The sequence below is a fragment of the Taudactylus pleione genome, unplaced genomic scaffold (assembly GCF_031769625.1).
Source record: "Taudactylus pleione unplaced genomic scaffold, aTauple2 ptg000156l, whole genome shotgun sequence".
NCBI classification, from domain to species: domain Eukaryota; kingdom Metazoa; phylum Chordata; class Amphibia; order Anura; family Myobatrachidae; genus Taudactylus; species Taudactylus pleione.
In genome coordinates, this window is record NW_028284558.1 from 3,772,647 (window position 1) to 3,785,192 (window position 12,546).

At 43.9% G+C, this 12,546-nt stretch overlaps 1 protein-coding gene across 4 annotated transcripts in view; it reads right to left on the reverse strand.

Annotated features, from left to right (window-relative positions):
* The window catches only part of LOC148521611 (dipeptidyl peptidase 4-like), a 168,947-nt gene that overhangs the window by 20,002 nt on the left and 136,399 nt on the right, over positions 1-12,546 (reverse strand). For all 4 annotated transcript variants that reach the window (XM_088474885.1, XM_088474886.1, XM_088474883.1 and 1 more), the window contains 5 exons: positions 11,071-11,192; positions 9,950-10,006; positions 6,509-6,607; positions 6,255-6,324; positions 5,850-6,044 (listed from right to left, as the gene is read on the reverse strand). In XM_088474885.1, coding sequence (XP_088331011.1) covers positions 5,850-6,044; positions 6,255-6,324; positions 6,509-6,607; positions 9,950-10,006; positions 11,071-11,192 — 543 coding nt within the window. The remainder of the gene's footprint in view (positions 1-5,849; positions 6,045-6,254; positions 6,325-6,508; positions 6,608-9,949; positions 10,007-11,070; positions 11,193-12,546) is intronic.

Consider the following 12,546-nt stretch of genomic DNA (forward strand, 5'->3'; position numbering starts at 1 on the left):
CAGGCGAAAAGTCTGGACTTTTCGCCTCAAATTGAATACGGGCCTATGCAGGCACTGGGAAACAGTCTATCAAAGAGCCATGATGCTGAAACCAGCACATTCCACAGGCCCATCTTTTGTATTAAATTGAAGCAAATGTTGGTGCCCATTGAATAGCCAGCTTTTGAAATGACAGGGAGTAAAGTTGGAAAAATAGGCTCCCCAGGAGTTTCAAAATTCAAATAACAGCATCTAAATACTTTATTTGCACCCAAATTACATCAATAATTAATTGTCAATACCAAACACACACGCACTACAAAACATTTAGAGAGCAACACAGCCAGATCACCGTGATCACCATACAGTACACACAGTATCACAGTGATGTCATACAGTACACACAGCATCACGGTGACTGCCATACAGTAGACACAGCATGATGTAGTTATGAGTCCGGCCTCTGCGATGTCGCCGGCCTCAATAACGACAGGGGAATCCCGTCAAGGGACTTAAGATAGGCATTGAAATAGCGACGCCTATCTTAATCCCGACGCTGGAATGGCAAAGGACGCCAGCCCGAACAAGGTAAGTCTGGGGTGCCCCTAGTGTTAGCTGCGGGGGGAGAGTTAGGTTTAGGGAGCATAGCAGGGTTAGGATTTTGGGGGGGAAGTTAGGGTTAGGCACCCCTAGGGGGGAGGGTTAGGCACCACTTTGGGGGGGGGGTTAGGGTTAGGCACTAAGGAGGAGGGTTACGGTGTGGGGTGTGGAGGGTTAGGGTTAGGCTACAAGAATAGAGGGTTAGGGGGAGAAGGGGGGAGGGTAAGTATACTTACCCGATCCCTGTCGGGATACCGACCACCAGAATGCCGCAGTCGGTATTCTGACAGGAGGCATCCTGACAGCCACATTACATACGGATTCCATACAGTACATGTAACATCTTGGTAACCGCCATACAGTACTCACAGCATCGCAGTGATCGCCATACAGTACAAACAACATTTTAATGACCGCCATACAGTACACAAAGCATTATTAATGCAATGACCACCATTCAGTACAAACAACATCACAGTGCCATAATGCTTATTAAGGAAAACTCCTGTCAAAATGGCTGCAGCCACTGTGTGAATTTTGTTGATAGTTCATTGACCTGAAACCTTCATAGAATATTGGCAATTATAGCAGTCAAATCTTTAAAATATTCACTACCCATTGGCTTTCCGTATCATTTACCACCCATTATTTAACCATGCATAACAAACTGAGAGCTCATACATCCTTAAAAGTGAATATACAGTACAGGAAATAATTGAAACAATATCCCCAGAACCATCCTTATATATGTAGAAACTGTACATTGTTGTATTATACAGCGGGTAAAATAAGTATTGAACACAACAACATTTTTCTCAATAAATATATTTGTAATGGGGCTATTGTAATGAAATTGTCACCAAATGTTAGCAACAACCCATGCAATCCACACATGCAAAGAAATCAAAGCATAGATGTTCATAAATTAAGTAATGTATGTAATAATGCGAAATGACATAGGGAAAAAGTATTGATCACATGAAGAAAGGGAGGTGCAAAAAGGCATGGAAAGCCAAGACACCAGCTGAAATCTATCAGTAATTAGAAAGCAATCCTGCTCCTTGTCAGTGCAAATGAATATAAACTGGTTCAGTCCCAACTGATGGCTTATAAAAAAGTGCCTCATTACCAAGGTGTCACACAAGAAACATCTAATGATGGGTAAAAGCAAAGAGCTCTCTCAATACCTTTGCAACCTTATTGTTGCAAAACATACTGATGGAATTGGTTACAGAAGGATTTATAAACGTCTGAATGTTCCAGTGAGCACTGGGCCAGATTCAGACCCGCTCGCGAGCAAAGGACGCTCGTAAGCGGGTCGATGTTGGCCAAATGCGCATGCGCACAATGGAGGGAGCTCCGTCATGCGCATGCGCGAGACCCGGCGAGCGACGAGGAATACGTCGCTCAGGGTCTCGCACCAAAGGGGGCATGCTGTCGATGGTGACTGACAGCACGCCCCCTTTGGTGGGCGTGCCGGGGGCGTGGCTGCCAGACGGAGGCGTTCCCATGGGAACGCCTACTGTCTGAGTCCGGCCCCACTGACATCAGTGGGATGTCAGTGGGAGTGATTTTGGCTCTGATAGAGCCAAAATCACTCTAGGGCTTGCGGCAGCGAGACCCTATCGCAGGGTCTCGTCGCAAGCCAGATGGTCGCGATGGTCTTGACCATCGCGACGATCATCATGGACACTCGCATAAGCTGTGGGTGGTAACTCACAGCTATGCGAGCGTCCAAGAGGCCGCTCCATTTTTAGGGAGGAGGGTCCTGATTCAGAGCGAGCGCTCTGGTCAGAGCGTTCGGCTCTGAATCAGGCCCACTGTTGGGGCCATAATCCGGAAGTGGAAAGAACATAATTTCACCTTAAACAGGCTACGACCAGGTGCTCCTCGCAAGATTTCTGACAGAGGAGTGAAAAGAAGTATCAGAAGAGTTGTCCAAGAGCCAAGGACCACTTGTGGAGAGCTTCAGAAAGACCTGAAATAGCAGGTACAATTGTTTCAAAGAAAACAATAAGTAATGCACTCAACCGCCATGGCCTGTATGCACGCTCACCATGCAAGACTCCATTGCTGAAGAAAAAGCATGTTGACGCTCGTTTAAAGTTTGCTGCACAACATTTGGACAAGCCTGTGAAATACTGGGAGAATATAGTCTGGTCAGATGAGACCAGAATTTAACTCTTTGGATGCCATAATTAGAGATGAGCGGTTCGGATTCTGCAGAATCCGAACCGCTCCGAACATTGGGGATCCGAGTCCACCCGAACCCTGTTCGGGTGTTCACCGCCTGACTCGGATCCCCGTTCGGGGCCGAACGGCGGCCGCCTGATGTCGGATTCTCACTAGAGAATCCAACATCAGGGCTCCTATTGTGTAGGGCAGAGCGCTGTGATATCGCTCTGCCCTACACAGACACAAACACACAGCCGCCAGCGGCAGCTGTGTGTTTGTTACAGCAGCCAATGAGAGTCACACAGACTCTCATTGGCTGCTGCATGGAGGGAGCCGGCTGGAGCTCACACATGAGCTCCGTCTTCCGGCTCCCTCCTCAGCGTGTGACAGCAGAGCGGACGGCGCAGGAGCGGGGATACAGGTAAGTTTTTTTTTTTTTTTTACTTGTGCAAGGGCCGGGGGCGCTACTGGGGGGGGTCTGCTACTGGGGATGCGGGGGGGCCATACTACTGGGGGGGCTGCTACTGGGGGGGCTATACTACTGGGGGGGTCTGCTACTGGGGGGGTCTGCTACTGGGGGTCCATACTACTGAGGGGCCTGCTACTGGGGGGGTCTGCTACTGGGCGTCCATACTACTGAGGGGCCTGCTACTGGGGGGGGCTATACTACTGGGGGGGTCTGCTACTGGGGTGGTCTGCTACTGGGGGGGCCATACTACTGAGGGGGTCTTACTACTACTGGGAGGGCATACTACAGGGGGGGGCCATACTACAGGGGGGCTACTACTGGGGCAGCCTACTACTGGGGGGGGGCTGCTACTGGGGCAGCCTACTACTAGGGGGCATACTACTGGGGGGGCCATACTACTGGGGGGGCTGCTAATGGGGGGCCTGCTAATGGGGGGCATACTACTGGGGGGCATTCTACTGGGGGCACTGCATAGGGGACCCTACTACTAAGGGGACTGCATAGGGGGCACCACTGCTGGGGGCATTGTGTAAGGGACACCGCTACTGTGGGCATTGTGTAAAAGGGGCACTACTGTGGGCATTGTGTAAAAGGGTCACTACTGTGGGCATTGTGTAAAAGGGGCACTACTGTGTGTCGTAACATAAATAAGAGACACTACTTTATGGTGTAATGTGAATCAGGCCCTATGTGCGGTGTAATGTGAATAAGATTGTGCACTGTGACTCTTTGGGCCGTAACCCACTATGTAAACAAGTACTGTGATTCTGCTGGCCGTACCCCACTGGGTGGGTGCACTACTTTTCATTTCTGCCACTGCTGTGTAGCAATGTGTCATAGATGTGCTTTATACTGTGGTGTCTGTGTCGTTGTGCCGCTCCTTTGTCGCTTAGTAACCACTCAGCTCACTGCAACCTTTGGCCAATAATGTTGAAAACAATATTATAAGCTGTGATATGGTCTAAATTGACTGGAAATTAATGTTATTGAGGTTAATAATACTCTAGGAAGAAAAAAAAGACCAATTTATGTGATTTTAGCTTTTTTTGTCAATTTTTGTAAAAAAATCCAAATCCAAATCCAAAGCCAGTCACCGCAGTTTGGCAAATCCAAATCCAAAGCCGGACGACGAATTAGAACCAAATCCAAATCCGGCAAAAATGGTCCGGCGCACATCCCTAGCCATAATACACATCCTTGGATGAGAAATGGCACTGCACATCATACCAACAGTGAAGTTTGGAGGTGGGAACATCATGGTGTGGGGCTATTTTTCAGCATACGGTACTGGCATACTTCATATGATTAAAGGAAGGATGTATGAAAAAATGTACAAAGACAGTCTTGATAAAAATCTGCTGCCATCTACAATGGATGCTGAAGATAAAACGAGGGTGGACATTTCAGTAAGACAATGGCCCTGATTCAGAGCCGGACGCTCTGACCAGAGCGCTCGCTCTGAATCAGGGCCCACCTCCATAATTATGGAGCGTCCTCCTGGACGCTCGTATAGCTGTGGGTCACCACCCACAGCATATACGAGCGTGCAGGTTGATGGTCGCGATCGTCTCGCAGGCACGCCCACCAAAGGGGGCGTGCTGTCAATCGACAGCACGCCCCCTTTGATCAGACACTACGAGCGAAGGAAAGTCCTACGCTCATCGCGTCTCTGGCATGTGCACGACGGAGCTCCCTCCATCGTGCGCATGCGCAGTGCACACCATCGACCCACTTGCGAGCGAACAACCGCTCGCGAGTGGGTCTGAATCAGGCCCTATGATCCCAAACACACAGCCAAGGACACTCTCAATTGGTTTCAGAGAAAAAAAATAAAGCTGCTAGAATGGCCCAGCCAATCACCTGACTTGAATCCAATTGAAAACCTATAGAAAGAACTAAAGATCAGAGTTCATAGAAGAGGCCCACGGAACCTTCAATATTTGAAGACTGTTGTGTGGAAGAATGGGCCAATATCACACCTGAGCAATGCATGCGATGCGACTAGTTTCTCCATACAGGAGGAGTCTTGAAGCTGTAATTACCAACAAAGGCTTTTGTATGAACTTATATTTCAGTAAGCGTGTTCATTACTTTTTACCAGTGTCATTTCACATTATTACACATAACTTAATTTAGGGTCATCTATGTTTTGATTTCCTCACATGTGTGGATTGTATGGGTTGTTGCTGACATTTGGTGAATATTTCATTACGATAGCCCCATTACAAATATATTTATTAAGAAAAATGTTGATGTGTTCAATACTTATTTTACAAGCTGTATATACTAAGAATAGCAGTATAACATGTTTTATGTGCTGTAATGACTGCATATAATAAATTAACCAGTATATACTTATGGTGCATACACAACGATAATGATTTCAAAAATCGTTCATAACGATATCTGACATTTGATGTGTTTGCAGTCAGTTTTTGACGATTTCAGTCATTTTAATGAATTAAAAAATCGTTCGTAGTTCAAATCGTTCAAATCGTTTGCAAAATCGTTCAAATCGTTGGTCAAATCGTTCAAGTTCAATCGTTTATCTGATACATCTGACCGTGTGTATGCTCCATTATTCTATTTACGGTATACTATTTTGAGTGCTAAAATACATCCGCACCTGGCAGCAGCGATCTGATCTTCTACCTCTACTGTCCCCAGCCTCCGATATAATTGGTGCAGGATTTTGTCACCCTGATATCCGCTCCCTCGGCCATCAAAACTGGCCACAATAATCTTCTCAGTACTGGCAAGGTATGTAGCCCAATTTAGCCTGAAATATTGATCAACTTTCTGACTGCAAGGTCCCCCATACCTGGAAAATGTAAATGTTTTAGTTAATTATTGCTTTCAAGCTCCAATTACTTTCTCAAGGTGAAGTTAAATGACAGGAATGGTAAAAATGAAGGAAAGCATAAGATAGCGTTATGTTATGTATATACTACACATGCAGACAAAACTGTTCTGTACAAACCAGAAAACCTTTCATGTTACAAGTAATTTAGTAGAAGTCCATAACACTTACACATCAATCAATAAGGGATATTTCTTTGATTTGTCGAAATGAGGAGGTAAGGTCAACTGATACCACAAATCTAAAACAAAAACAAAAAAAGTTAATATTATTTAGATAATCATAGAGCCTCATGTAAAAGTCTACGATATGCGGGCACCAGTGCGATTCCAGCGAGGTAGCCCGTATATTTAAAGCAGCAATAATTTAAAAGCCAAAACAACCTAATTGTTAGCTCAGGGAAAAGTTTTCATTATAAAACTTACTAAATCCATGAAGAGAAATAAAATCTCTTTCTTTTGTGGGTAGTTGAATATCTTCAAGCAATTGTTTTAATTCTTCATTACTTTCAAAGATTTTTATTTCTAAAAAAAAAAATAATAATTATAGTGTAACAATATTATTACTGGATTTACATGTAAATTGTACATACAATATGGCTCTATGGGGCAAATGTCTGTGCTTAGAATCCAATAGAGAAGGTATAGGGTCAGCACTGGGAGAAGCAGTTAAGTGAAAAAAGCAATATTAACCCGTGATTCCTGGAACAATATCTCGGGTTATTTGCATATGATGCAGTAAGCCTGCCAATGTGGTGTAAGTATTACTAAAGTCTTGGTAATGGATTAAGACAGTCTCTGGATATTAACCACACATACGGCCTCATTTATCAATGAGCTTTATCATTCACAATGAGTGATAAAACTTGTTGTGTATGATAAATGGTTCTCCAGCCAAATCAGCTCTAAACTGTCACTTTTCAAACAGATGACAGTTAGGAGCTGATTGGCTGGAGCACCATTATCATACCCAACAAGTTTTATCACTGGTTGTGCATGATAAAACTCATTGCGTATGATAAATGGTGCTCCAGCCAATCAGTTCAGTGGCAAACGCAGGATTTTGAAAGGGGGGTTTCCAGATAATTGGTTACAGAGCTGTATTGGGAGAACAAAATGGCTACTGACAGCCATATTCATTCATGGTTCTTATGTGTGTATCAGACATGAGGTGGTGTATGGTACAGGAATGTGGAAAGTAGACAAGCCATAAATCCTTTAGGTGTTGTCTTTTCCGATGTACGCCTGCGTTAAGTTTTAGAAAGTCTGTATCAGTAGTTAACCAATAGAGTAGTTTGAAGTAGGTTTATACCCATATTAGTAAGAGTTAGTTGGGTATGACAAGTAGGATGCTATATAAACAGGAGACAAAAGAGATTCCAGTGGCCTGCCCTTTGCCTGGATCAGTCTGCAGCTGGTGGCCAGGATATTGTTCGTTCCAGCTATTCTGAATAGACTGAGGCTCCTGGATCGTGTAACCATTTTATATTCCGAAGCGAAGTAACTATTATTCTTTTATATCTTGTTATTTGTCGTTTCACCGGGAACAAGAGCCAATGACAAAAAAGTCTAACCAGAATAAGCCTGCAATGTACACTTTATTGTGTACTTCAAGTGTTTTAATATAAATAATATAAATAACAAGTCATCTGGGCATAAAACTTGCACAACATGATTTGTAGCAACTGCACATGTGCTAGAACTTAAAAAAGTCGGTACGGCAAATGTGTTACCCTGAGTGTACACACAATGATGCTGTTGCGATCGGATCAGATGGTATTGCAAGTGAAGCGGTGGAGTGATGGGCGTTCCTGGGCGATGACCTGAAGTGAACGCAAAAAGTGTCTCATGGACGTGTTATGGGAGTGTTGTGGGGTCATCAGTGAAAGCTGCTGTGTTCTCAGATTCAGAGCCGCAGCTACACAGGTCACGTTTAGATGGAGAAACTGCGCACTTAACATTTTGCTCGCCACCTGCCAGTTTTTGGCACCCTCCCCCCCATGGCATTTTGCTAATACTAATGCAGGCCTGTTTCTAGGTAATTTGGCTCCCAGTGCTTCAAATTACTTTTCAATTACCTACTCGTTGCCAGGGGTCTCATGCTCATTGTTAGGGGTTTCATGCTCGTTGTCAGGGGTTATACAGGAGAAGATGCAGCTTTCTGCATCTTCTTCCGGTGGCTTCAGCGTTCCAGGCACTTCCGGGTAACACAGAGCTGTGGTCCCTGACAGACACTAGAGGTAAAGTAGCACCTCTAGCGTCTGTCTCCTCCTAGGTGGCGGCCATTTTTGGAGGGCATTTTCAGCAGATTCCATGCGGACATAAGCAGATTCCATGCGGACAGCTAGTCCACATGGAATCTGCAGCCCAGGGTCCCTTACCTGTCGGAGGAAATGGCAGCTTGGCAATTGAGCAACCCGGGGGGCACTAGACACCATGCCCCCCGGCCAAGCCCGACACTGAGCCAGGGGGGGTTTCCAGGTATTCGGAAACCCCCCTGCGTGTGCACCTGCAGTTCTCAACTGTCATTTTTCAAACAGATGACAGGGGCTGATTGGCTGAACACCACTATCATATGCAATAAGTTTTATCACTCGTTGTGAATGATAAAACTCGTTGATAAATGAGGCCCATAATATGGCAGTGTGATCTTACTGTGTCCGGAGGGTAAGCAGTCTTTACTGTATTTTAGGAGAGTCATCCAGGAGAACAAGATCATGACTGCTGGCGTGAAGAGAGGTGGAGACTGTAATACTACTGACATATGAGAAGTTTTGATGAAAGGCGTGAGCCAAGGGGTCCGGTTGGCTGATGAGTGATGGGTTCCCTAAGCTGGGTACACACTGTACAATTTTTACTTAAAATGCAATGAACTCACGATTTGTCCTTCCGAGGAAAACCTCCAATATTCACGCGTACACATTATACAACTATTTCTTCTGATCAGATTTTTTGTAGAATTATACAAAACAATTGATCAGCTTCTATTCGGTCACTATTTATGGTTTGTTTCCTCTTCAAATACTCGTAGCACATGCCCTTTACTGGGGCAAGGCCCTCAGACTTCCCTTGACTACAAGGCTAGAGGGGGGTCCCTTTGTCACTAGGAAATCATCACCCAGGGGCTCAATCTTCTGCTCCCGCTCAAAGTGGACAATAACATAAAACTCCAGCCTTTTTAAAAATGATATGTGCCGGGCCCAAAAGAAAAGTAAAAATAAGTGACACTAGCACAAACGTATATGTTGAGTCACTCACACCTCAATATACGTCCAATTTAAAAACATATAGCATCAGCATTTCCACGTCAAGCATTGACTTCTGTGCAAATATTTATGCTTACACCCTACCCTATTACAGATTGTCTCTGGCAGCATTTGTTTTAGTAAAGGACAAGGCTATGAGTACTTCGCATTGTTAACTTCTTCAGTTATCTATTTTTTTTTCAAATTAATATAAAAACACCAGCCGTTATCATGAATTTGATGATGATAACTGGTTTCTCTTAAAGCATATGTTCATGCAGACCTATTTAACACACTACAGTATGGCGAGTTGCATTTATATCTAATACAGTCTATAGACGTAACTCATCATAACCACGTAAATGTACCATTTCATGCCAATTGTTTTAGATCGAAACATTTCTGCAACAAGTAGAAAGTTCCCTAAGCCCCAGACCCTTAATTTTGGCAAAAATTTAAATTACAAAAATGCCCTAACTTAAAACTTTAGGTACCTATCCAAAATGTATCACTGTATTGACAGAATTTGATTTTCGTGCCTGGTATTTAAGAAACAGTAATCTCTCCTAGATAGAGGTACTGTATGCACAATTTGAGTAGACGACTTGAAACCGATAATTACCTATATCATCTGTAGTATTATTGGTCCTTTGAAGAGTGTATATAGGGATTTCTGGTCCTGTTTAGTGAAACAAAATAGACAAACACAGTATGTTCAAACCTTTATTTATAATCATTAACAATCAATCTATTATACTGAAAGCCTTGCGTCAGCATACGTAGAATTACATTATTAGACCCTGTAAGCACACAGTGTTTGGCTACCTGTCACACAGCAGAATATAAAGCCCCAAGCAGAGGCGCTTTATGAGGGAAGGGGGCTAGTATGCAGGCTCCGATCGGGCCCCCTCCTCTTCGGCACCGCAGTAGATGCTGGCATTGTGCCAGAGATTACTGCGAATGCACAGATCTCCAGGAACATGGCGTCCACGCTGTGTTCCCGGGACATCTACACTGCGTATGTCCGAATCACGGGGTAAATGGCCCCGGTGGCTATTTTCTTGGTGATTTCTGTAGCCGCCGCCGGGCCGATGGACAGGTAAGTATATCAAATAGGGTGGAGGGGCACCTTGCACCGCACACCTTGTACCCATTATAAATACGCCCCTGGTCCCAAGTCTTTCCTAAGGTGACTTGGACATCTGAGCTTTTTGTCTACTGGTCAGATTTTATAAACCAGTCACTTTATTGAGCACTTAAAGGGACTGATTCTGAGGTGTACGCAATGCCGATATCGGATGTAGGAGAGAGATTATCTGCTGCGATCCCTCCTTTTCTGACCGCATATCCCCCTAATAACACATTTGCATATCTTCCCGGGCTTGGCCCTGGCAGCTAACGCCATCTTCAGATGGTGCTAGTCCCTAGTAACTTATGAGTTACTCTATTGCATATTTTTTCAGAGGGGGATCCCGAGGATCCCTCTCTGTCAGCCCTCACTAATGCATGTGCAGTTCACTTGCCAGGTGGGCACCAGGAAGCATGTGATAACCGTAATTATCACTTTGCTTCTAGCCATTCGCTGTGACAGGGCTTTTTTGGAAGTTCTGCCCCAGTACCTCATCAATGATACATACAAGCGGTGATTTAATTATCTCCTCATAAAAATGTGGTTGCTGATAAATACACATAAGAGCATTCAAAGTAATACAGGAAGAAATGCACATGAGACTTAATTCTTACCATTGCAGTTCAGAGCGTAATACTTTGCATTCGTACTGAAATATGCAGAATAATGCTGACATCTGTCTGGACGCAGATCACAAGTTACACATTTTAAAGTATTAGGGTAGTCCAACTGTAACCTGTGAAGGAGATGTTTAATCTATAATCTTGCAATAAATAATAAAAAATACTAAAATGATTTGTTCTTTTCCTAACTAATGTTGGGGAATGAACTAATGTTTACCATCTACATATACATGTTATGGTCATTCTTCACACGATATACACAATGTTATTGAAACATTAGTAACACTGAGAAATTTAGTTGCAGTTTTGAAACTTAAAATTGGTATTAATGGAGATGTCATGGAGGAGGGGCTCCGTCAATATTTGTTCCCAGCTGGAGAAAGGATCTTCTGCACTGTCAATGCAGCCATCGAGGGAACACAAAAGAGTCTATTCTCTAATCCTTAGAGAGGGGCAAAGTTGTGAGAGATAAAGTACCAAGCAATCATCTCCTGTCATTTTTCAACACAGCCTGTAAAGTGACAGTTAGGAGCTGATTGGTTGGTACTTTAGATCCATCCACTTTTTCTCTCTCCAAGGCTTCGTGAATAGACCCCAGAATCGGGAGATCACTAAAAAAAAAACCCACTTTGGTACCAATTTGCTTTATTTAATTCCATTGAAAACTATTTTGTGTTTCATGTTAAATTATTCTTTAAACGAATAATTGCCTAAACAATTCAATAGTAACTGTGATTTAGGCTCTCTCTTCCTTTTTGAAGTTGCCCACCCTCCCGTCCTGGAATTCGGTTATGGTTGTCAGCTTTTGTTTTGGGGTGGCCGGTTGCAGAACAGCATTTGCTGTCCAAGTCATGGAGAAGGATAGGTGTGGATAACAGCGTTGAACAAGGTGATCACCAGTCCTCGTGGGTCCTTTATCTTCTCTGTGGCTGGGTTGGTGCTTGAAGTTGATGGATATGGCAGCAGTTGGCTGCTTTTGGTTATGGTAACTTTTCCCGAAAGGGGTGGGGGCAGATGGCCCGCTCACCCTTTGCGAGTTGCTGGATAGGGATGTTTGCAGTTGGCCTCATCTTTGTCTGATGGCCCTTGTCGTTCTCATTGTTTTGTTATTTTATTTAGTATTGCTTAAGCTGGCCATTCTTTCCTTGCCACCATACCTTTTAGCTTAAATCAGTTAAATAAAATAAATAGTTTTAGGTCAAAGTCCCTTTCAATAACAGCTGACCCATTTTCACTTCAACTTCAGTTGTACGTGTCTTTATTTTAGATAGGCATTTGTGTGTGTGGAATGTGAATGCATCGGCCGATAGAGAGTATAAGTATTTTGTATAAAACCTAGACATGGGGGGATACGGCCAAGTACACATTTTCCAAACCACTATTTAAAATGTTTGTTTTTGTTCAGTTTTGGTACAATTTAAAATTTGACATGAAGCAGCACTTTTTCTAACCAGCAGATGGCTGTTG